The sequence below is a fragment of the Pseudoliparis swirei genome, chromosome 20 (genome assembly GCF_029220125.1).
Source record: "Pseudoliparis swirei isolate HS2019 ecotype Mariana Trench chromosome 20, NWPU_hadal_v1, whole genome shotgun sequence".
In the NCBI taxonomy this organism is placed as follows: domain Eukaryota; kingdom Metazoa; phylum Chordata; class Actinopteri; order Perciformes; family Liparidae; genus Pseudoliparis; species Pseudoliparis swirei.
Genome location: NC_079407.1, coordinates 23,490,279 through 23,517,007, shown reverse-complemented (window position 1 = coordinate 23,517,007; position 26,729 = coordinate 23,490,279). Strand labels below are relative to the sequence as shown.

At 46.6% G+C, this 26,729-nt stretch overlaps 1 protein-coding gene across 3 annotated transcripts in view; it reads right to left on the bottom strand.

Moving 5' to 3' along the window:
- The window catches only part of arhgap35a (Rho GTPase activating protein 35a), a 71,293-nt gene that overhangs the window by 10,389 nt on the left and 34,175 nt on the right, over positions 1 to 26,729 (bottom strand). For all 3 annotated transcript variants that reach the window (XR_008834781.1, XM_056440319.1, XM_056440318.1), the window contains exons 2-3: positions 12,872 to 16,720; positions 8,117 to 8,258 (exon numbers count right to left, since the gene is read on the bottom strand). Coding sequence is in view for 2 of the 3 variants with exons in the window: in XM_056440319.1 (XP_056296294.1) it covers positions 8,117 to 8,258; positions 12,872 to 16,609 (3,880 nt within the window). In the remaining variant the exon portion in view is untranslated. The remainder of the gene's footprint in view (positions 1 to 8,116; positions 8,259 to 12,871; positions 16,721 to 26,729) is intronic.

The window sequence follows — 26,729 nt, the reverse complement described above, 5'->3', positions numbered from 1 at the left end:
TTTACTCGGCGTCGGAAATACACGAGGGAAAAGGGCAAAACTGAAACTAAGAAAAGAAAAAACTTTATAATAGGAATTGGTGGGTTAAAAAATTTAACAACAATATAACCAGAAAGAAATGAGAATAAAATGTAATAGGATTTTATGATTAATGTTTTTTGCTCAAGAAATGTATTATCTTTTCCATTTGATGATAATTGCTTATATACTGTAAGCCTAAATAATAAGTATATTTAATATTTTAAACAAAGGTTAAATGTTATTTCACAAGATTCAAAAAGTGCCCCCAATTTCTTTTTAAATGCCCCTGGATGTCAGTCAGTGGGGGAAAAATTGCCCCCTAAAAAAATATATATACATTTCCTCCCCTGGTTTTTACAAATGACAGACATGATGAAAGGCGAGCTCTCCAAAAAACTAAAGCGCCTCCTCTTCCTCTGGGGTCAAACCAAGTGCTTCCTGGGGGTCAATGTGAAAAGGATCTCAAACTGTTGTCTTTAGCCCCATTATAATATATAATATAAAAATCAACTACCTTTCAATTCTTTTTAAACTATTCTCAATATATACTGGCGGGGATAACAGGACATGAACATGTGAGAGCAGAAGCCTCAACGCGCTGCGCTCAGAGCCAAATGATTATGGCTCGCATTATTTACTTTTAATAGTATGTATTATTTACTTTTAATGTTCTGTACTGTAGCGCCTCATTGTGTGTATTTTGTCGTCTTCATACCACATATATTGTTGTAGTGTGTCTTATACTGTACTGTTTGTTTTATGTTTATTATGGTCTGTCAACAGACCACAGATGCACATTAGCTGTGTAGCTACAATCTGGTACAGAGCATCACATGGTGACCTTTATGTTTTAACTGTACATGGCTTCTTTTAAATAAAGATAATATCAACTATGCCATGGCCCTGTTGATGCCCCGCCCACTCCTCTTCTCTGCCTCCATCTGCCTGATGGATCACGGAGGTCTGGATCGTGGTCCTTTCCAACTACCAACTATTAATACACTCTGTCCTATTCATTGAATGTGTTTATGTAACTCTGTAATGATTCATTCTGGTCACATGACATCTATTGCATCTGTCCTTCCTGGAGAGGGATCCTCCTCTGTTGCTCTCCTGAAGGGTTCTTCCCTATTTTTCCCTGTGAAAGTTTTTTTTTCTATTGGGAGTTTTTTCTGATCCGATGTGAGGTCAAAGGTCAGGGATGTCGTACGTGTACAGATTGTAATTTGTGAGAATGGGCTATACAAAATAAACTGAATTGAACCTCAAGTGGGCTTAAACCCACCTGTGTAATGTTTTTGTTTTGTTGTCTTGTGTTTTTGTTTTCTTTTTTTTCCCTCCTTGTTTTCATCTTATGTTTAAAAAAAAAAAAACATCATCCTTGTGTGGTGATTTCTACAAGGTTATACATTTGTATATTTTCTTTTTGTAAAATAATATTTTCAGCATAACAAAATGTAAATGCTATTTCACTACAAATATATATATATTTTTTAAATGTTAATAAAAAAAATCTATAAAAAAAAAACAATAAACACCTGTGAACCTGTAATCACACAAAACTCCCGAGTGGACGATAAGTCAAATGGTAAAATTTCCTCTGCAGTTTGTGGAGACATGAAGGGGATCCAGGTGGGCATGAGTGAAGAACTGGACAAACTGTCCTTCCTTTCGTAATGACATTCAATTGGAATTACAGCCTCATCCATTCGAACCACCCCAAATAAACTGAAACGCCTCTGCAGTCACCGGCTGCGTGACGGATTTCAACGTTCAGCGTGCGGTGTCTGGGTGCTGCCCTTTACGTCGCTATGGAGGCTCCTACTGCCAGCAGATATGCCCGCACACGCTAACACGCATGCATGCACCCCCTCCGGCATCCGGCAGAGCAGAACACGCCGCGCTGAGACAAAGCCAGCGGCGAGAGATAAGGGCAGTCACAATGGATTGATTTTTATATGGCTGCGTCTCTATAGAGGCTCAGAATGCGTGAAAATAACACGCACAAAATAAATACACCACATCTACTCCCCATTATTCTCCGGGACAAAGAGAGTGAGAGCTGGGATGCACAATTAAGAGATCAAACAAAGAAGTAAGACTTGTGAATCGAAACGGAGAAAAGGAAAACAAGTTTTTACTTCGGTGTATTGTGCGTTGCCACGGCACGCCACAAAAACATTAAAAAAATGTCTGTGGATCCATGAATTCGACGTTTTCTGACTAGTAAATATACAATTTGGCTTTGTTTGAGAAAAACAATAAGTTTTCACCACAGAGTAAAGTCTTCATCGGTATATGAACACAAGGCTGGAAGGATTCTGACAATTAGCAACTTCAGAACAAAAGGCAGGAACGTCTCTGATGTGCGATGAGGAGGGACGAGGGAAGGACGCGTGTCAAAGCTGCAGGTCCAGGGTCAGCCTCTCGAGGTCTCTCATCATGAGCTCACGCTGCAGCAGCCTCAGCGCTGTCGGGCAATTTCCCGTGCGTGTCATTACAGCCTCAGATTGTAGACGCAGATATCGTAGAAGTGAAGTCTGACTTACAGCGAATACAATCCAAACTGGAATAGCACATTGTTGCTCATTTCCCCTTCGCGGCCGCAGTAATCTTCTGTTCTGTACGGCGCGCGCTGGTATGTAAACAAAGCGTTTGTTGGGACGGCGTGATGCGTGGGCGCTACACGTCTCACACGCGAATAACGCCGGAGCGAGCTGAACGCGCACAGAAAAAGAGCCGAGCCCAAACGGTCATCCAATTTCCTACCTTGTGATATTGACCGGACAGAGGGAGCTATGGGGCAGAACATTACCTCGCTACCTCCTGGCGAAAACACACACACACACACACACACACACACACACACACACACACACACACACACACACACACACACACACACACACACACACACACACACACACACACACACACACACACACACACACACACACACACACACACACACACACACACACACACACACACACACACACACACACAGTGATGACAAGAGGACAGATATGAAAAAAGCGGGGGCGGGGGGGAATAGAAATATGGGTTGGGAAGAAGATGAAAGAAATCAAATGTGACAAGTGAAGGTTCTCGTGGAGACAGAAGGAGCAGGATGACAGGACCGGGAGGAAGCAGGGGTATAGGAGAGAAACAAGGGCACAGGAGAGAAACAAGGGAACAGGAGATAAAACAAGGGAACAGGAGAGAAACAAGGGCACAGGAGAGAAAACAAGGGAACAGGAGAGAAACAAGGGCACAGGAGAGAAACAAGGGCACAGGAGAGAAAACAAGGGAACAGGAGAGAAAACAAGGGCACAGGAGAGAAACAAGGGCACAGGAGAGAAAACAAGGGCACAGGAGAGAAACAAGGGAACAGGAGAGAAACAAGGGCACAGGAGAGAAAACAAAGGAACAGGAGAGAAACAAGGGCACAGGAGAGAAAACAAAGGAACAGGAGAGAAACAAGGGCACAGGAGAGAAACAAGGGAACAGGAGAGAAACAAGGGCACCGGAACAGGAGAGAAACAAGGGAACACGAGAGAAAACAAAGGAACAGGAGAGAAAACAAGGGAACAGGAGAGAAACAAGGGCACAGGAGAGAAAACAAGGGCACAGGAGAGAAAACAAAGGAACAGGAGAGAAACAAGGGCACAGGAGAGAAAACAAAGGAACAGGAGAGAAACAAGGGAACAGGAGAGAAAACAAAGGAACAGGAGAGAAAACAAGGGAACAGGAGAGAAACAAGGGCACAGGAGAGAAAACAAGGGCACAGGAGAGAAAACAAAGGAACAGGAGAGAAACAAGGGAACAGGAGGCACAGGAGAGAAAACAAGGGAACAGGAGAGAAACAAGGGCACAGGAGAGAAAACAAGGGAACAGGAGAGAAACAAGGGAACAGGAGAGAAAACAAGGGCACAGGAGAGCAACAAGGGCACAGGAGAGAAAACAAGGGAACAGGAGAGAAACAAGGGCACAGGAGAGAAAACAAGGGAACAGGAGAGAAACAAGGGCACAGGAGAGAAAACAAAGGAACAGGAGAGAAACAAGGGCACAGGAGAGAAAACAAAGGAACAGGAGAGAAACAAGGGAACAGGAGAGAAAACAAAGGAACAGGAGAGAAACAAGGGCACATGAGAGAAAACAAGGGAACAGGAGAGAAAACAAGGGAACAGGAGAGAAACAAGGGCACAGGAGAGAAAACAAGGGAACAGGAGAGAAACAAGGGCACAGGAGAGAAAACAAAGGAACAGGAGAGAAACAAGGGCACAGGAGAGAAAACAAAGGAACAGGAGAGAAACAAGGGCACAGGAGAGAAAACAAAGGAACAGGAGAGAAACAAGGGAACACGAGAGAAAACAAAGGAACAGGAGAGAAAACAAGGGAACAGGAGAGAAACAAGGGCACAGGAGAGAAAACAAGGGCACAGGAGAGAAACAAGCACAGGAGAGAAACAAGGAACAGGAGAGAAACAAGGGCACAGGAGAGAAAACAAGGGCACAGGAGAGAAAACAAAGGAACAGGAGAGAAACAAGGGAACAGGAGAGAAACAAGGGCACAGGAGAGAAACAAGGCACAGGAGAGAAACAAGGGCACAGGAGAGAAAACAAGGGAACAGGAGAGAAACAAGGGAACAGGAGAGAAAACAAGGGCACAGGAGAGAGAAAACAAGGGCACAGGAGAGAAACAAGGAACAGGAGAGAAACAAGGAGAGAAACAAGGCACAGGAGAGAAAACAAGGAACAGGAGAGAAACAAGGGCACAGGAGAGAAAACAAAGGAACAGGAGAGAAAACAAAGGAACAGGAGAGAAACAAGGGCACAGGAGAGAAAACAAGGGCACAGGAGAGAAAACAAAGGAACAGGAGAGAAACAAGGGCACAGGAGAGAAACAAGGGCACAGGAGAGAAAACAAGGGAACAGGAGAGAAACAAGGAACAGGAGAGAAAACAAGGGAACAGGAGAGAAACAAGGGCACAGGAGAGAAACAAGGGAACAGGAGAGAAACAAGGGCACAGGAGAGAAAACAAGGGCACAGGAGAGAAAACAAGGGAACAGGAGAGAAAACAAGGGAACAGGAGAGAAACAAGGGCACAGGAGAGAAAACAAAGGAACAGGAGAGAAACAAGGGCACAGGAGAGAAAACAAAGGAACAGGAGAGAAACAAGGGCACATGAGAGAAAACAAGGGCACAGGAGAGAAAACAAGGGAACAGGAGAGAAACAAGGGCACAGGAGAGAAAACAAGGGAACAGGAGAGAAACAAGGGCACAGGAGAGAAACAAGGGAACAGGAGATAAAACAAGGGCACAGGAGAGAAACAAGGGCACAGGAGAGAAAACAAGGGAACAGGAGAGAAAACAAGGGCACAGGAGAGAAACAAGGACACAGGAGAGAAAACAAGGGAACAGGAGAGAAACAAGGGAACAGGAGAGAAACAAGGGAACAGGAGAGAAACAAGGGAACAGGAGAGAAACAAGGGCACAGGAGAGAAAACAAGGGCACAGGAGAGAAAACAAGGGAACAGGAGAGAAACAAGGGCACAGGAGAGAAAACAAGGGCACAGGAGAGAAAACAAGGGAACAGGAGAGAAACAAGGGCACAGGAGAGAAACAAGGGACAGGAGAGAAAACAAAGGAACAGGAGAGAAACAAGGGCACAGGAGAGAAAACAAGGGCACAGGAGAGAAAACAAGGGAACAGGAGAGAAACAAGGGCACAGGAGAGAAAACAAGGGCACAGGAGAGAAAACAAGGGAACAGGAGATAAACAAGGGAACAGGAGAGAAACAAGGGCACAGGAGAGAAAACAAGGGCACAGGAGAGAAAACAAGGGAAGGACAGGAGAAACAAGGGCACAGGAGAGAAAACAAGGGAACAGGAGAGAAACAAGGGCACAGGAGAGAAAACAAGGGCACAGGAGAGAAAACAAGGGAACAGGAGAGAAACAAGGGCACAGGAGAGAAAACAAGGGCACAGGAGAGAAACAAGGGAACAGGAGAGAAACAAGGGCACAGGAGAGAAAACAAGGGAACAGGAGAGAAAACAAGGGCACAGGAGAGAAAACAAGGGCACAGGAGAGAAACAAAGGGGATGAGGCTAAATAGCTAAATACTAAAAAGGAGTGAGTGAGGGTAAGAGGTGCATGTACACACACACACACACACACACCTGTGTATGTATAGTAACACATATTCAACTAGAACGGGCACTCGGTGGAGCGCATACCTTCATATCACAAGATTGGGCATTGAATTATGAACATTTTGGCATTAGTTGCATGTCAATTGGATAGAAATTGACCGCGCTATGGTAAAAAGAAGATTTTGACCTTTTCATGACCTTGACCTTTGACTCGATCGATCCCAAAATCTAATCAAATGGTCCCCGGATAATAACCAATCATCCCACCAAATTTCATGCGATTCGCAACACGCATACAAATAAATAAATACACGGCGATCAAAACATAACCTTCCGCATTTTCAATGTGAAGGTAACCCGTTTTCTTTCTCCCTCATCCAGAAGTAAGTGACGTCGAGTGTGCTCCAGTTAGCACCTGAACAGGGGGAGGTGGAATCTAACGCGACGCCTCGGTCTCTAGCGCTTTCCCCCCCCGATACTCCTACGCAGAGGAAAGGAACGTTTTGTAAGGCCCGCCCCAGTTATCCACAAAAACAGGGTCTCTAATCAGGACACGGATCACCGTGGAATGCAGCAGGCGGTAAGCGACGGCATCCAAGTTCTCGGATGGTTAGGAAAAGACAACGTGAGCAAATGTGAATGTTTACAAAACGTGTGTTAGGTGGCTGCCAGTATTTCTAGACCATGTCGTGTACGGTGAGCTGGATGGATTCAGACATCGTTCCTGAAGCTGGATATTAAGTCGTTGTGGATTTTTAGAATACTTACAAATGCTCAGTTTAAATACAACTTGTGGAAAACGCAATAAAACAGCCAACTCGTCAATAAAATGATGTTTGGCAGTAGAGGGGGGCTGAGAAGCTGACTCGTGACTTCAGTATCTAAAATCCTGGTTCTAGCTCGGCCAAGAATGAAAAGAAAAAGGAAAGCGTGTCGAAACATGCCCACTGATGGACCCTGAACTGCGTTGCCTCTGGTTTAGTGGAACAGCTGGTGGCAGACTGAGAGGCAAGCTGGCCGTCCTGGGACCAGTGGGACTCCAGAACAGCCTGGCAGGAGGTCTGGCATCTGGGACGGGGGAGCAAGGTGGGGAGAAGCTATCCAATCACCTCCGTACTCCCAGGGAGGAGAAGAGGGGAGACACTCATCCACTCAGTTCAAGGCACTAAGCAGATGAGAGGACTAGAATTGAAATACAGAGTTATTCAAATATTATACTGCACAACAAAATATATGTGCGTCTTAAACCCCCCCCCCGATGGCTTTTCTCATCATCGCATTGATCTTAATGAGGCTCTGAGGACTCATTTTAAAAGCTTGCACAAAACACAACATTTTTACTTTAAAATGCACCACTTTGGGAATTGGCACACAAACAATATTAAAGTAATATGCACATGCGAATAATGAGAACCGGCTTCACCCCGTGGATTTTAATCGCACCTCGTTTTGCTGTATTTTTTCCATGAGACGCCTATTTGGGTTATCCCAACAAAAAAACAAAAATTGAGATAACACCCCAACCAGGTTGCTGCCCCTACAGGTGCCCGCCTATAAAGTCTACGGCTCAGCAAAATCACTACCATTTGTCAAACCTGAACAAAGGAGATACAAAAGAAAAGAAAAAAGGCACAGGAGCATGTGCACGTAGACACAAAAGGCCCGTGATTTAAGGAGGACCAGAGAATCATCGTAGCGACGAAGACCACGGTACACAACAATCCCACCGGGGAGGGAGGAGGATTAAGATGAGGCAATATAGTCGAAGAGAAGAAAAGAAAAAGCTGAAATGAGACGACAGGTATAGCGTACAGAATGGATTCTTTGAAATCATTTCAAAACACTTAAATGAGTGAAGACGGCCGTCTGTTCTGAGCCCGATTGGATTCCACGGAGCACTCCTGCACTTCCTTGATCTGTGAAGTGAAGGGGGTCCTTACCCGTCGTCTCGATGAAACGGATGCACTTCTCGATGAAGACCGGGATGGGCCTCTCCGGAGTGACCACGGTGGCCAGTTGCAGCCCGAAGTAGTTGCTCTCGTGGGGTTTGGAGATGGAGTGCCTGGGTTTGGCTCGCGGCTTCTGGAAGAAAAAGAGACAAAAAGGAGAAGATTGGTTAAAAAAAAAGCACTCTGGGACTTAAATGTAACATTATTTTGAGCCTAAATAACAATGACACAGCCTGATATAGGAACACATTTCCAAAAATGACACTAAGCCTCGAGGAATTGTTCTTGAAATGACTCGATTTAGATGGAAAGGGCCGCAACCGGATTTCAAAAGTGACTAAGTATCCGCTTGAGCAAAAAAGACGAAGACGCACATCTCTCACACGCCTTCGAATCCTAAACCGATAGGTAATCAAACATTCCTGACTTGACCCAGTTCCGTACATAAATAAAACATACAGCCGTTCCTCCATCACACTTCGCTGTTGTCCTCCTTCCTTCAGAGTTCTGCGTTTCTCTTTCTCCCTCTACTGCATTGCAGCTCTGCGATAATCAAAGTCTCATATTCATTTTTTAATTACTCCCCGACTCCAGTTATGCTCCTGTTAAGAGACCTCTAATGCACTCCTGCAACATTGTCAGGCGGCGGCATCAGCGGTAATTGTTCTGCGCTTTAACGGTGTTCGGCGGCAATGTTTCTGAAGGCCCCCCCCCCCCGAGGCCTGGATCTCGAGTAAGTCTGTCAGCCCCCCCCCCCCCCCCCCCCCCGAGGCTCTGCTCTGGCAGGCAGGCAGGGTGGCGAGGCGGGGATGCACGGTCGGCTGGGCACACGAAAAGAGGCACAGGAGAGGAGCGGAGGAGGCGCAGAGGAGGAGAAGAGGGGGGGCTCATTAGAGAGAAGGAGCCCGGCGTGCCCTCTGCCGTGGCCTCAATGCACTCCAGCAAACATTTTCGGTAGCACAAGCACACACACACACACACACTCACGGAGGTATTCAAGAAAACAAGCAGGAAAACACTAATTATACTGAGCAGATCTGGATGTTTTTACACTTTTTTTTTTTTTTTTTTACATTTTGTGAATTTATTCTGTTGTTGGTGTCTGTTATTTTTCTGCTGGCTTTCAAGGCTTCAGCCTAAAAAGAGCCAGAGCAAGCCAACACTATTGTTTATTATATACGTGGTCACTACAGACACAACCTCGTATGTTAGGAGATACCTCAAAAGAGATCAAAGAGTAAATTAAAGAAACGCATGTTTTATTGGTATATACATTTTGCCCAACGAGAAATGTAATATCATTTTTAGAATTGTGTTTCCTCTTCAAAAGATAAAATACTGAGAAACTTATATTTTAAAGTTGAACATGTGAAGTATATTTACTGATATGGTCAGCTATCAGAATAAATGCTCTTGTTCAACTGCAAAAGATCTTTAAAAGGATATCGGATCAATATTTAATTACATTCTTCTACTGTATTGATTTCTCAGTATTGGCCTCAGCGATCCAGCGTCATTCAGGATTTTCTACCTCGTGCTTTGTGATGAAAGGGCAGAGTAGAGTTGCTACTTCACTCGCCAACTGGGTGCCAAGTGTCAACTAAATGCCAAAGATAACTCGACAACACCGATTGGCTTAAAGAGTCTTATGAAACGCAGCCGGGTAAATAGCGGCGGACGTTCCCCAGCAAATCAACAAATGTTATCCAGTTATCTTTTCACATGAGCAGATTCCCAACAACTGGAATTCCTTCACTTGGCACTGCAGCCACCTCCCCTGCAGCTCTGCCCGATCCCTCGCTGAAGCCCCGCCCCCTTTCCCTGGCCGTTAGCTGAACATTACACTACAGGACGACGGCCTCTGTGGCGGTAGCGAGCCGTGATGTCATAACTCACTGCCAGTTTGGGGGGTTTTACAGCTCCAAGTAGCAGCTCATAACTTATTTGTGTCCTATCACAGACTGTGTTGTATGTATCAGTTTAGCAGACTGTCTCTGTACTCTTCACCCCCCCCTTCCCTCTCTTCCACCCACTACTCTCTCACTGCCGTATCCCCCTGCAGTTTCGCCTTCTGGACACTCCTTTTAGATGAGACGGGATACGTTTCCAGCCCCGAGAAGACAAAACAGACCGCGACCACAAAGGACAAACAAAACAAATCCTTAATTATAACACGCAGACACCATGGTGGGCGTGTTTGACGCAGTATGTATGGCTGTTGAAACACAAAGCCACAATACATCAATAAATACCCGTTCTATCGCAACTCGTATTTCTCTCTGGCTCAATTTGACTTCATTTCCCGTCGTCGTGTTTTCTATTTTCCTTTTGATTGTCTCCCTCCTTGTTATGTTTTATATGAGGACGCTAGACTGGAACTAGGTGACTGAGGAATTTAATGCATTCCTCTTGCTGGCTGAGGAAGTTTAAAACAATTTTTAAAAAAGCTGCAGGAGAGAGAGAGAGAGAGGAAATGTTTCCGGCCTCTCGCTGAGGGAGGGCGGGCGGGACGGAGACAATGATCGCCCAAAGAAAAGGGGGCGTTAAAAGAGACTCCGTCTAGTTTCATAACCCGGGAGTGGTGGACGGTACCCGAAGGCTCCGACCAGGAACGTGTTTACAGCGCAGAAACCCAAACCGTCAGCCGAAAAGCGACTGACGGTTTGGTTAACCATTGCGCAGCTACTGTCACAGGAATGGCCGTTTCCATAGCGACCCACGGTCACTGCTCCAACACCGTCTTCCCTGAGGTGACCAAATAACTCAAGAACATGTCAGTCATCCTTCTGGGATTCTTCAGACTTGTTTTTTGGAGACAGCTGCTTAGGAAACAGGAGATGAGTCATGATAACTTGTTGCAACCATTGTTAACATGGACGTCCAGATCCCACACCTGCTGTCAGAGGCACTAATTACAGCAAGGGTCGAGAAACTGATCCACATTTAGCGATTAACTCGCGGATTTGTTGTGAAACTAGTTTAAAAATGTGTCATGTGATATTTTATTGATCCCCCTTTGCCGCCCCCCCCCCCCCCCAGCGCTACGGGAGCTTGAACACTCGCCAACCATGAGGGCCTGAACTGGGCTGTCCAACTCATTTGTAGTCAGTCAGAGATTAAAGGAAAGAACGTGGTCGAGCAAGTTCGGAGGTATGTGAGAAGAAGACGGCTTTCGTGCAGGTACTTGGACACCACAGCCGAGTGTGTGCGATAACATTAATCACCCCCCCCCCTCCGGTTCCGCCCCCAACTGACAGCCATGGTAATTATCACAGACTCAAAACATACGAAAGCTGCAACTCCTATCCAGCCGACACTTCTGTGCCACGCCGGGTGTGTGTGTGTGTGTGTGTGTGTGTGTGTGTGTGAGCGAACAGCATACCGGGCTGATAAGCCTTTACGGAGTAAGGTCAAAACTACCGTCACACACACACACGCGTGTGAGAGAGAAGCAGAGACACAAACAGGAGGCGGGATAACGAGATATGAGGACCACATAATGAGGGGAGAGAGTGCGACAGGAATGCGAGGAGCAGAAAGTACGAGTCAGCAAGGAGATGAAAAACACTGGATACGAGATAACGGGAGGAAGAGAAGAAAGCCGAGCTGATAGGGAAGAACTTGGCGTCTTCGGAGCAGGCTGACCGGCCTTGGCACATACTTCGCCGCAGTAACCGGATGACACCGGCGTCAATCGCGAGCTCGTTAGCGGCGAACAAACCGCCACGTCGGCAGCCGAGTTGTAAACAAAGCGTCGCCGTACGCCCGGGCGAGGCGGCCGCGCAATCAAGGTGCTGTAAATATTAATTACGGGGCTTGAAGGATTCAATCGCTGCGATTCTCTCCCCATTTACTTTGCACGCTCATAAATTCCGTTTGCCGAACAGCAGGGGTGTTCGGCGAATGTGCCGAGGGGATATAACATCAGTTTAAATCTCTCTTTGTGTATCGCAACGGCACGGCTTGTAGGATGGATGTTGACGCGTTTCAAAATCTCGCCAACGTAAACATCCGACATCATTAAGCCGGCTCTCAATAATGGGAAACCGTGTGCAACCAAGCAGACGTCCACACGAGCACAAACAGATACAAGAACACGTGTTCCGCTGTGGCTCGGTCACGATACATTTAGAGTTTATGCCTTCTTGGGTAAAGGTTTCATGACTGGAGTTTCTCTTTCCCCCCTCGATTATCTGGCTAGTTTAGAGAGCTCTCGCACAGCGGTCAGGGTCAAATATAACAGACGTGCTTATGGCGTGTTTTCCCCGACATAAACGACAGAGAGTGGAAAGAGTTTACTGAAATCATTAGTCATTGCTCGACTTTAGTAATTAACAGTTATCCACCAAAGCAAACAAGTCTTGAATCTCAACCAACTAATTGTACTGAGGATTATGGACATTCTGTCCACACACACACACACACACACACACACACACACACACACACACACACACACACACACACACACACACACACACACACACACACACACACACACACACACACACACACACACACACACACACACACACACACACACACACACACACACATCCAATCAGTCCTAAGTCACTTAAATTAAATGACCACTATTTACACGTGTCCCTCTCCTGCCGAATAACTCAGTTCTTCACTCTACTTGGACAATGTTTACACACAAGTACATATTTTTAAATAACTCTCGTTCCGCTGGAAAGACTAATCACTCATATCACAGAAACGGATGGATGCACAAACACTGACCTTTGTATTTCTGCGCAGGCTCTTCAGAATATTTCTTCTTTTGGGATCCTCGCTCTCCTCGACGGAGTTGTCCTTTTGGGCTCCGACCTCGTCCTTGTTGACCTTGGGCGGACCCCCCATCTCATCGTCGCTGCCGATGGAGAAGCTCGCCCTGAAACTGCTGAACCTGCCCAGCCGTTTGGATCGGTCTCGGTAAAGCATGGGCTTCACCCCGATGGCGGACAACTTTCTGCTTCGCTCCAGCGAACTGCTGTCGGCCTCGCTGTCCGACCCGTTGCCCCCGGCGCTCCCGTTGGAGTGACCTTTGTTGGCGTTGCGGATCGTGATGATCTTTCCCTGCGTGCTGTCGTGAGGGACGGAGTAGATGCTCTCCTCTTCTGTGGCCCGAGGTTTGCTCACGGCGTCCATGGGCTCTGCGTAATCTGAGGGGTCGTAGCCGCCATCGCTACCCGGCGCCCAAGAGACGGCTTGGGGCAAGGAGCGGCGGTTGGTGCCCCCCTGCTGGTCCATGTAGGGGCCGAGGTTCACCTTGCGAACCGGCTTGGGCTTCACTTGCGGAGGAACCTTGTTGTTCAGCTTGCTCTCGAAGGTGTTGAGATCAGAAATGACGGAGAAGGTGTCACTTGAGTCCAGATCTGGCAGCTTGAAGCTTCCCAGGTGGGAACTGAGGCTGCCATCCTCCCTCAGGGTAGGGCACGGTGGCGACGGATCGATATCGTCCTCCGAGTCCATTAGAATATTAACTGGACTAGGAGAGCCACAGCGAGGGCTGATGCTCTCATTGGTACACGCCTCGGCCACATTGTCATACATGTGCGTGGCCTCAACAATAGTGCTATTCTCTACCGCCTCTTTGAGAAAGGCTTGGAAGAGGTCTATCTTATGAAGCCCCCCTACTACCCCACCATGTCCACATATTACTGTGTTGAACCGGGCATCTATCTCATGGGCCAGTTCCTCCCCTTGACTGACCTGCTCCTTCGCCGACTCAGAGTCGGACAGCTCCATCTGGCTCTCCCCAACTGCTAGCAACTGCACTGGGATGATGTCTTGGACCTCGCACAGGAAAGCGCACAATGTCTCCATGGAAGCCTTGCGGCGAGCAGAGTAAACCGCAATGTAGCCGTTGACCAGCTTGGTCTTGCGGAGCGAGAACGAGGAATGAAAGGAGAGCAGCGACAGCTCGATGATCTGCCGCTGACCTCCGATAATAAGATCCAGCAAAACCGAGGTGCCGCTGCTGAGGTTAGCAGCAGGACGACAATGCTGGGGCAACAGGAACGGGGCAAGCAGCTGATCTATGTCATACGTGTCTCCGCACATCAAGCACATGACGATCCTCAGGTCCGCCTCGAGCACTGGCTGGGACTGCGAGTCTCTGAAGGTAGAGGATGGAGGAGGTAAGAGAGGGGAGGTGCTCCCTATGCCTCGCCGTAATTCTAAGAGGCCCTTCAGCATCTGGTTGATCTGCCTCTCGTTGACATTGCGGCCGTAGCTCATGCCTGGAGAAGCGGGGTCGAGGAAGGCGCACTGAAGCTTTCCCGCCACCTGCTGCCCTTGTTGGATAAGAATCTGAGCCGTCTCCCCCCCAATATCCCCGATGGACCCCACTCCCCGCTTGGTGACCAGAAGGAGGGAGAGCGGGAGTTGAGCCAAGCTGGTTTCCCTTTCCCTTCTGCTTATGGTCGACTCCCTAGTCTTCTCTAAACACTCAACCACATAAGAGAGGGATTCCTTTGAGTTGTACAAACACAGGCAACCATGAGGTGTAAAGGTTGGCGTGTGGAATGAATTGACTGGCAGACGTACGTTGCCCTCTATGGGACGGAGGGCCAACTCGTACATCTTGCCGTCTAACACGTACCGGTCGTCACTGGTGCACATGGCCCTGATCTCATTTGCCATCTCTCTGGCTAGCCCGTCTTTACCGAGGATGACGAGATTGATCCGTTCAGCCCTGCCCAAATCCAGTCTTGAACTATCTGTTGATGGGTAGCAAGTAGGGAATCTGTAGGCCAGTGTCTGCTCTATCTTACTGTCCACACAGTGGGGATTGTTGGGACACGTGTCCTTCGTAGGGTGGTAGACAAAGTGGATATGCTTCAATACCAGAGCATCCCTTTCTGCCTGCAGCTTCTGCAGCGCTTTAAACCGTTGCTCCTCACCCAACACCTCCTGAATGGCTCCCATTTTCTCTTTACTTGGCTTTGCATCCACTTCCAGCTCATAAAAGAGCTCAGAGTATTCAAGAAGCAGTTCCTGAAAGTCCTCTTTGGCTCGGTCAATAATTTCCTTCTGGTGTTTGTTGTAGATATCCAGATATTCAGACTCATTTAGCCAGTGGTAGAAGTCTTCATTCATGATGAAGCTTCGGGCCTCCTCCCAGGGTTTCCCTGGTGTGATGAAGGGCGAGACACTTAGCTTCTCCTTGAACTCCCATCTCATCTCAGCCCGCTTGCGCTCATTCCTCAGCTGCTCCAGATGGGTCTCGTAGATCGCTTCAGCGATGGGAGACTCCAGGAGGTCCTGGGGGATTCGATCGTCCTCCATGTTATCGATGTGTGGTGTGGTCTCCCAAGGGGTGTCATCCAGCACAATAAACCATTGGGAGAAATCTCTCTTCATCTCCAGGACTTTCTGAACTCCAGACCAGCTCAGGTGGTCTATCTCATCCAACTCTGATAGCAGTACAGCCAGGGCCTGTGGTAGAGTACTAAGATAGGCCTTCCGGCGTTTCTCTATATGGTCTTGTTTAAGTCTATGCACATGCTGCTGGAAGAGCTTCTTGGCTTTCGCCGTCCCCTCAAGGAAAACATAGTCCTTGTACTCGGGTGCAGACTGCATGCGGCGACTGACGGTGGGCCATGGTTCATTGTGGCTCTTCACCAGTCGGTTGACCAGCCACTCGTAGCGGTCTTTAGCTGAGGCAATCTGTTGACTCTGCTGTTTCAGCGCCTCATAGTAAGGGATGATTTTGGGTTTTCCCCTACTCTTGTCGATGAGCTGAACCAGTGTAAGAAAGGCAAGTTCAACATTGACGTTAGATCTTGCTGATGTTTCTACCACCTGTAGGTTCTTCTTGGCTAGGGCGAACGTGTGCGAGTCTTTAATGTATCGCTCGACTCCTTCATCACATTTGGTGAGAACCAGTACCACAGGTTTCTTTGTTTTCGCAAGCTGGTTGTACAGGTTGGTAACAAACTTCATCTGGTCCTCAAAGCTACGGTTCATACCCCTGCTCACGTCCACACAGAGTAAATAGCCATCCACCATCAGCTTGCCTTCAGGCATCTGTTTCTGCTCAAAGTCCTGCTCCAGGCCCAGCTGATCTGTGCAAAAGTACATCAGCTTCTCAGCCGAAGCCAGCTTGGTGGAAGCTGCCCTCTTGATGTAAGGCTGGAGCGCTGTGCTTCGGTGCGGCTGGAACGTCTGATCATCGATGAACTCCGTCTGCTCCACCACATTCATGCGGCATTCGGGCCCCTCCTCCAACATACGGCCAGCCTCTCCCCAAAACAGGAAGTGGTCATTGTTCACCACACGGCCTCCAAAATCGCTGGTGCTGAGAACGGAGGTGTGGTCGAGGTGGAAGTCGTCTGCACTCGGCCGGACGAAGCGGTTACACAGGCAAGACTTGCCCACGCCGCATTGGCCTTTCTCCTTCTCCGTGCCGGACAGCCCAATGACGACCAGGTTGTAGATGGGTGCTCGCACATCTTGCTTTTTGGCCATCATCATCGCTGGCACAGGCTCATCCTGCCATGCTGGCCAGTAGCTCTAGGGTGAGGAAAGGACAGCCAGGGAAAGAGGTTTCCATGCAAGAGGATCTCACTGGGCTGGGGTCTGGCCCTGCATAATAGAGTGAGAGAGAGAGAAAGAGAAAATGGGGAGATATAATTAATCCACAGAAATACAGAAGAAAAAACACATTCCAATGACAGGTTTTATTATTAGAGAGCCATTGTGTCACTCGTCTAAACTCCTTTTGTGCGACTATGTGCTGTTAATAATGTTTAATTCGTGATCCTATTTCTCCGCTGAATGTTTCCTGAAAAGATTGAGGTCAGTGGCAAAGCCGCTGGAATGCTGCGCATTACTTAACCCAGCTGTAGCTCAGTAAAAAGGCAATTTCTCCCCATTTAACTTATTTAATTGTTCCGCTGCCAGGTCCTCATTTCATTCCCGTGTTTGTTGAGACCATATCTTTTGGCGTATTATCCAATATCTACATGATGGTTCGTCGACTCGCCGCCAGCAGCAGGGGAATCAAGTTATGTGGAGGTTTTTTGGGATCGCAAAAAAACGACTGAGCACACAAATACATGCACAACCACACACACACACACACACACTTGTGAAAACAGGCTAACTAAGCTCCCTGCACCCAAAATTAAAGAAACACACACACACAAGTAGATGAAAGCAGATACGTGTTCCAGAGCTAAAGTTTCTAATTGGCCAACTAGGGAAAGCCATCTGCATTTTAAAAGGCTGCACTGCCTGTTGGCTGACTCGTCTCCATCAAAAACATGTTTTCCTCTGTTTCTCACCACGCAGCAGTCTGCAATCAGAGGCTGCTGATGCACCATCGCTAATGTCTCCACGTGTTCACCTACAGTAGGAACAGTACGAGCCAATTTATGGACTGTATCAACAGACAACATCCAGAGACGAGCTTACATCACAAACAGCCGTTGTTAACCGACTACACCCATTATTGTTTTTCCAAAAGTATGCTGATGAACCTACCCTTCTGTAATCTAAAGTACTGCTGTTTGGATTGACTTGTATTCGTTAGCCATTGAGTCATAGGGTGGGGCGAGCGGGTGTCTGAGGGAGTGTTAATATGAAAATGTCTTTGAAATGTATCGTAATCTTCATGTTTTGACAGAATGTTAGACAAAAAAATTTTAAATTAAAATATCACATAAAAACATACATTGCAGTATAGTAGACGGATCTCAGTATAATGTATTCCATCAGTAGATACGGTCAAAAAATAACGAGAGAAGACGAGGGGTGAGGAATGCTCGTGATGGAACGGCCCTCTTTGACAGCACAATTTGTAAAGAATAAAACTTTCAAGACAGCCAGCAAACCGACTCGCAGTACAAGACCACCCCCTCCATGTCATAACGGAGGCATTAATGTAGTAAAACAGACATTAAAACCGCTAATCACGAATAGCTCGTTTGACAGGAAGCACAGAAGCAGACAAAGACTTCACTGCTGCTGAATCGGGTTTGTCAGACAACAGAACTGTGGCTGCGCAAAGATGAACTTCAAAGCCCGACGCTGCTCCACCAGGGGGCGAGACAATGAAAGGGAAATGGCAGGCGGAGTAAGAAATGCACTCCAGGGGAACACAGTGGAGATAAAAAGCAAAACCTCACACACTAGTGTACCAACTACTGCATGTGCTGCACATTGGAGTTTTACCGAAGAAAGCCGAGCCGCTAATTGAAGTTCAAAGCCGACAGTTATGGCCGATCAGACTCTGAATTAACATTGAAAAACGCAAGAGCTGCGCCAGGTTCATAAGTAAGTGGCAGCGGGAGAAAAAAAAAAGGAATCAATATCAAAAAGAAACTCTTGCGTTTTGATATTTGCAGGAGGATAAATGCATGAAAAATGGATCAAGGCAGCCATAGATGGACTCAGCCTCTGCATTAATAAGGCATGCTGTTTAAATAGGTATACGACATGGGAATTATGGTTCATTCAAAATAGTCTCTTTCCAGACTCTCTTGTAAGTAAGTTTACTGCACATGTGTGTATTTCCTTGTCTGAATATGTGTGTGTGTGTGTGTGTGTGTGTGTACACCAGCTTGTAATTTATACTGTGAGCGCCCACAAGTCTCTGATCGCTGAACACAGTGCAGCATACAGCCTTGACTCGACGGGAACACCTGCAGGCATCTATAGAGCTGGAGGTCAAAGCACACCCGTGTCCTGACCCAGGAGTGTTTACAATACTCAGCAGATCGCCTAAACTACAACCGGCCACAAAAGAACATGACCCCGCTGCCCCTGGATAGGGTCCAGCGGCTACAGAGAACATGTATCCAGCTCGTTATCCATCACGTCGATCTACCTCATACCTGCGCTACACACTGACTAAGTTCACAGGCTATAATGTTCTGGGAAATTCATAAAATATTTGTCAGTGCCTAGTTAATTGCACGAGAGCGAGCATGAGAGAGAGAGCAGGAGAGAGAGAGAGAGAGAGAGAGAGAGCGAGTGCACGAGAGAGAGAGCACGAGAGAGAGAGAGTGCACGAGAGAGAGAGTGCACGAGAGAGAGAGAGCACGAGAGACAGAGAGAGTGCACGAGAGAGAGAGAGAGAGAGAGAGAGCACGAGAGACAGAGAGAGTGCACGAGAGAGCAAGAGAGCGAGAGAGAGATTTTTTGTGTGCAATTTCCACAAAGGAAATGGCAAACACGACAAAATAATGCAGTTCTGATATGTTTTTCTTCTGGTCTGTCCGAGTGACACGTCAGTGTGAGGAGCAAACACACAGCTCAGAATTCAGTTTCAAGTGACGTGAGAACGCGGTGGTTTATTAAAATAAAAAAAACAGCAGCAGCAGATAATGGATGAAAATACAAGCGGGCTCATGAGACGGACCGCCGTGCCCAAACCAAACCGACAGGAACATGGAACATTTGAGACGTTACCGGTGCACACAACTCCGGCGACCGGCGGTGGAAATGCAGCATTTCATCCACAACGCATCTCGTCATTTAGGGAATACATTTCCTCTTTCCGCACGCAGGCCTCTAAAAACACCGCCGCCCGAGCCGAGCGAGCCTCCGTGAAGCGGCCCGGCTGCAGAGCACTCAGACCCCTCACATCTCTCTCTCCCTGCCGAGGCACAAACGGAACGACAGGGAGGACGTACCTAAATACCACATCTCCGTTTTCCCCGTTTGCTCATCAGCCTTCCTTTTCCCCGACAAGCATTCACAAATCCTACTGGTTCAAAACAAAGAGTCGAGACGGCAAAATCGCCGCGGCAGAGAGGACGCATCTGCGGGGCAGCGGAGTGCGGCCCGAAGCGAGCGGCGGGGCGTGAAGTTCATCATAATAACACCGGGGAGGAGGCCGTGTGCACCGCCCGGCAGGAGAGACCACGGAGGCTGCATTCCTCTCATCGCACAGCGAGACGGGAGCCGGGGAGCGTTTGTCGGTCGGAGCCCGTTTGGACGTACCGAAAATAAATCCTTATCGCTTTGACGTATTAGCCGACATGTAGAAGGACTGAATGAGATGGAGGGCAAACTGGAGTGAGAAGGAAAAACCCAGTCAAGAGAAGTAGTTCTAAATATTGTGTGGAAGTGGATTAACTTCCCTAGTTTAATTCTTAATGAGGGGCTAATATGAATCACAACGTCAGTATCCAGTATGAAGTTACTCCCGGACACGGTGGCAAAACGATCCGATATTTCTCAGTCCGTGCAGTTCGGTTAATGCTGAACACTAAACGTGAGAGACTGCCGGCGCGGCGTCCCCGCCCTCTGATTGGACTGTTCGACACTCAGGAAGGAGTTGACAGAAAGAAAGGTCATAAAATAGTCATGAAGCAGTATGACGATGACGATTATGACAGATAGTCAGCGAGGAAAAACTCTCCCTCTCACTTATTCTCCAAGACTCGGGATAGCCCTCTTCGCTGCAGTCCATAACATGCCCCCCCCCCCACCACCCTTTTTTGCATGATGCAAGTCTGAAACCAGTTGTGCTTCCTCTCTCCTCTTCCTCACTATCTCTCCTGCGCTCGCCCACAAACATTATCCTCATCATATAGATTTTCTCATCTCCATCTGTCTCATTCCAACTCTCTTCCCCGTCTCCAACACTCCCCCCATTATTTTCCTCCTCTGGAGACTTGCTGTCCATTAGTAGCAAACCAGGGTCGTGGGCAGGGGATTGGGCTGTGGTGGGGAGGGGGGGGGGGGGGGCGGTAGGACTGTGCTGCTCGGCCGTATTGTTTAAAATGTGCCGAGACGTTCAAATATAACTGACGTACACAATTAAATCCTTTCACCACGTGGTATATTGAAAACACTCGCGGATGCCCAATGCAAACACACGGATAGACCCGGTCCCTCTTGGAAGGCTGAAACTCAGCAGAGCGCTCGACCATCGACCTCCCGCCATGTTGTCGTCGACGCAAAACAAAACCCTCGGCGCTTTACTGCGCTCGCCGCTCGCTTACTTTGGGCGATGCCGGACAGTATTTACCGCGACACACACCCCCCCCCCCCCCAAACCACGAGAGAAAATCCAACAGAAAGGAATTATTCCAAAAGGGAGAAGAAAATACTTGGGACGTACCACAGAGAGCGCAGCTCGTGTATTGCGTCATACAACATGAATATCACACACACGGATATGACTGCAGCAGCCAAACTCGGCCGTTACTCATCCACAGGGTTCTTACACAATTTGACCAATGGATTTCCAGGACTTTAAACCAAATTTCCATGACCAAACTGAAATCTCGGTGTAAACGTGAACAGTTTTGAAAATGTTGCGTATTGTTTGCGTTCGACGGCTTATATTTTGAGCGTTTTTCTTTAAAAATCACATTAATTATTTCAAAGTGAGTTAGTATTTAAACAATGTGAATTCCAACGCATACAGTATACATTAAACGAAACAAATGAATAAGAGACAATATTTTGATTAAAAGAATAAACACTTGCTTCCCGAGATATGGCCAACGAGCTTTCCAGTTAAGGTGCGTTCACTTGCAACGTGGGAGAAAAAAAAAATTGCACCGCCAGTACGCCGGCTTATATTTCGAGTCTCTCTTTCTCAAACATATTTATTATTTCAAACTCGGCGCAAATGAACACGTGATTATAACAAATTTCCATGACTTTTCCAAAACGTTTGTGATTTAAGTTTTTTCCATGACTTTTCCAGGCCTGGAAATTACCATTATAAAATTCCATGACTTTTCCAGGTTTTCCATGACCGTACGAACCCTGCATCCAAGGTCCCGATCCAGAACCGGTCGGTTTAGACCGAGATTACCTGCAGCCGTTTTCATCTTTCCATTTGCAGGATCACACGAGTGTATTCTAGTTCTGTTTGTAACCTAAAGAGACGCGGCCGTGTAGCCAAACCAGAGTTCACTTCCCCCTCAGACGTCCGCTTGGCGCTACCGAGATAGAGGGCCCGTTACAGACGGGGGCCCCCCACCCCGAGGAGGAGAGAGGTGGACAGACGGACACAGGGAGGAAGGAAGGATGCAGGATAAAAATGGGATGAGAGGGACAAAGACTGTCAACAAACATGCAGTCAACAACTGAGAATGCAGCATATCGGGAACAAGACGAAGAGGGAAGAGAAGATTACATTCAACGCCGAAGAGTTCAAGGAGCGAAAAGCACGGACGAAAGAGCAAGGTTCAAGTCGGATAAGGAACGGATCTTAAAAGAATGGACAGTCTGTTCGGAGGATGGAAGGAGCGATAGAGCATCGCTGGACCAGAACGCCTCACTGATAGCGCAGCTCAAAATAATGTGCTGGAGAACACAAGGCGATGACAGTTGTGCATTTGGTACTAGCACCAATATAGCGGTGTTTACAAAAAACACGCAGTAAAAAAAAAGACTCGCAGTGCATTTATTACCGTCGCATTGAAAATGCGGAAGGTTATGTTTTGATCGCTGTGTATTTATTTATTTATTTGTATGCGTGTTACTCGCATAACTCAAAAAGTATTAAACCGAATCGCATGAAATTTGGTGGGATGATTGGTTATTATCCGGGGACCATTTGATTAGATTTTGGGATTGATCAGGTTAAAGGTCAAGGTCATAAAAGGTCAACATCTTCTTTTTACCATAGCACGGTCAATTTTTATCCAATTGGCATGCAACTAATGCCAAAATGTTCATAATTCAATGCCCGATCTTGTGATATGCGAAGGTATGCGCTCTACCGAGTGCCCATTCTAGCTTATTTATTTATTTATTTATTTGTATGTGTGTTACTCGCATAACTCAAAAAGTATTAAACCGAATCGCATGAAATTTGGTGGGATGATTGGTTATTATCCGGGGACCATTTGATTAGATTTTGGGATTGATCAGGTTAAAGGTCAAGGTCATAAAAGGTCAACATCTTCTTTTTACCATAGCACGGTCAATTTTTATCCAATTGGCATGCAACTAATGCCAAAATGTTCATAATTCAATGCCCGATCTTGTGATATGCGAAGGTATGCGCTCTACCGAGTGCCCATTCTAGCTTATTTATTTATTTATTTATTTGTATGTGTGTTACTCGCATAACTAAAAAAGTATTAAACCGAATCGCATGAAATTTGGTGGGATGATTGGTTATTATCCGGGGACCATTTGAACAGATTTTGGGATCGATCGGGTCAAAGTCATGAAAAGATCAAATTCTTCTTGTTACCATAGCACGGTAAATTTTTATCCAATTAGCATGCAACTAATGCCAAAATGTTCATAATTCAATGCCCAATCTTGTGATATGCGAAGGTATGCGCTCCACCGAGTGCCCATTCTAGTTGCTTCTGCGATGACGCGGTCATCGGTCGCCATGTTTGGGCAGCTACTGCGGCGCCGGCTCTCTGACCTTCACGTGCAGCTTCAGTCGAGAAGCTTTTAATCGGTTTCACTTTGATGCCGACAGCAGAGCTCGGGTCAGCGGTCCATTCATTGTTTTGTTGAAGGATAGCAAATTAATTTATTCATAAGACAGATGAGCTGAACATCTGTGTTAATTAAATAAATTGTACATTTTATATATATATATATATATATTTTACTGTTGGTTCGACCAAGCAAGCCATTTTGAAGAGTGCCTCTTGGGTTTGGGAAACTCTTGGATGATTTAGTCGTCGTTTTTGTCGCCTGAGATTTTGGGGACCAAACACTGGTAGATGGAAACATTTGGTCCCGAAATTCCCTGTTCAACATCAACAACAACAACAACAACAACAAGTGTTGCTTTATCCGTGTGTCCAGAAAGAGGAGCCTGTGTGTTCTGTTGGCACAAAAGCTCGTCTGTGGGCCTCTGCTCTCCCTCCCACTTAATTCCCTCTGCCGGGCATCAACTGCCTTCCTCATTTCTCTCGATGGCCCCTGGCCCTCGTCTAATTCGGCCTCTATTTCCCGTCTCACCGTGCCTCCGCTGCGCTCTCAGCGGCAGCGACCGGCCTCGTGACCCGGCAGACCGTCTGCTGCTGGAGGTTTTAGCATACATCGTTTGTTGGTTTGTTTGTGTCTTTACAGAACTGGGAACTCCCTTTATTTGATTTTTTTAATACCTAAAGGACTGTACATCGTTTGATGATTTTTAAAAATCTTTTCTCTCCAGACACAGCACATCCTCTACATTCGCGTCTGTTAATATACTCGCTCATGTCTCGGTGCATTAGCGGAGATTGAAAATGGCTTTCTGGACATCCTCTCCATTTGCAAATAAAATTAGACTGTGCATAATAGATTTCCTCTATATATAAAAAATAAGAGCCCGTAAACTAGAAATGGAGTCGTGCTCTCGTACTGCTGAAGGGACATTACAGCAGAAAAGTTGAACACAAACTTAAATACCGTCGATAAATCTGCACTCTGACCTCTGTTTCGATGAAACATAATTACATACGTTTCAATAACTCGACTAAGTGACTCGCGCCAACTCAAAACCTCAAGACTACTCCGACAAACCAAGACAGACACACTGCTGTCATTAAGCTACATTTATTTCTCATTATCAACCTGTTGTTCGCGGGGTGCTCATTACTCAAGAGGGTCCAACAGATCTGGGATCTGCTGCTGCGAGCGAGGGTCGTGACGGCCAGACTAAACTCACAGCAGTCTTGATTGCAACAATTACTTGATTGCAGCGGCTTCCATTTTTTTGTCTCGCTTACGACGGAAACTTTGCACGGCGCGTTCAGCCACGTCTTCGGCTCCATCGGTCGACCGATCCTTTTGTTTTGCTCTGCGTCAAAACGGAGGTTTCTTTAACGGGATCGAGTTATATTTTCTGCGCCGTTTCATGCGGGATTATTATTCCAGGAATAATCGTAAGAACATCTCTGGTGAACACAAGATTTAACTTTAACGGGCACTCGGTAGAGCGCATATTTTCGCATTTCACAAGATTGGGCATTGAATTCTGAACATGTTGGCATTAGTTGCATGCCAATTGGATCAAAATTGACCGCGCTATGGTAAAAAGAAGATTTTGACATTTTCATGACCTTGACCTTTGACCCAATCAATCCCAAAATCTAATCGAATGGTCCCCGGATAATAACCAATCATCCCACCAAATTTCATGCGATTCGGTTTAATACTTTTTTACTTATGCGAATAACACGCATACAAATAAATAAATAAATACACGGCGATCAAAACATAACCTTCCGCATTTTCAATGCGAAGGTAAAAAGTGTTTGTTCTCTCTCTTATCACGTAAATCGATTAAGTTTGGTAAAAATGGTACGGACGCTGCTTCGCCGCAGCTGAACGTAGCACCCGCCCTCTGGTTCCACCCTCGGGTAAACACCGTATCTCTGTCAGCACCGGATTGGTCGTTAGTCACACGAGCCGCCGGCGCCTCGTCGACAGGCAATCGGAATGATCTCGGATCTGGCACCGTGGACATCGTTGTATATCAAACAGAGAGCCGTTCATAACCTGCACCAGCCACTGAAACTCATCAGCTGCGTTCCACAAAATACAGGATTCAGAAAGACTTCCAACATTTGTATATGGATAACGCTGACGGATAATGTGGCTCAAGTCTTTCCATCTGGGCTTGTAACCCCGAAGGTTTTGAATATAATCAGGCGTTATGATCCCAACGGGGAGCTCGACCAGTCCAGAGATCACACAAACTGTTACTAGGTGACAGATTGTGGAGTCGGATCAGTCTCAATAATTGCAAATGCACACAGAGAAACTCGCAAATGCAAATGTTATGCATTTCTATGTGGATGTGTCTATTTGTTTGTGGATTTATATGTATTTATTTGTGGATCGCACTACATTTATTTGTGGATCGCTACACATTTGTGCAGATTTTTGAGACTCCACTGCCGTGGCTCCACTCGTCAATGCGTTTTTTTCAACATGGACGATCTGTAGCCAATCAGACGTCGTTCCGCCTTTTACATTCATATAAATTATAATTTATTGACGTGTGCATTGGAATGTATTTATGAATCTTCCTGCTGCATTTGTGAGTCTCTGTGTGTGCATTTGCAACTATTGAGACTGATCTGACCCCAAAACAGATGGTCATCTCACACACACAACACCAGTAGCTAAAGTAGATACGGCAGTCTCATCTCACACATACACACTCCTAACTCGACCACTCTTAAATAGAAAAAAAGGTTTCATTTTTGGCTCTATGACGGGAGAGATGTTCAGGCACCGCTGAATCTTGAGACCAACTAAAAACAGAAATAACTAGAACGGGCACTCGGTAGAGCGCATACCTTCGCATATCACAAGATTGGGCATTGAATTATGAACATTTTGGCATTAGTTGCCAATTGGATAAAAATTTACCGCGCTATGGTAAAAAGAAGATGTTGACCTTTTCATTACCTTGACCTTTGACCCGATCAATCCCAAAATCTAATCAAATGGTCCCTGGATAATAACCAATCATCCCACCAAATTTCATGCGATTCGGTTTAATACTTTTTTTAGTTATGCGAGTAACACGCATACAAATAAATACACGGTGATCAAAACATAACCTTCCGCATTTTCAATGCGAAGGTAATAATTGTTTCTGTTTTTTTATTAAAGGGACAAAATCGATCAACAGGAGGAGGCTACATTTATACAAACC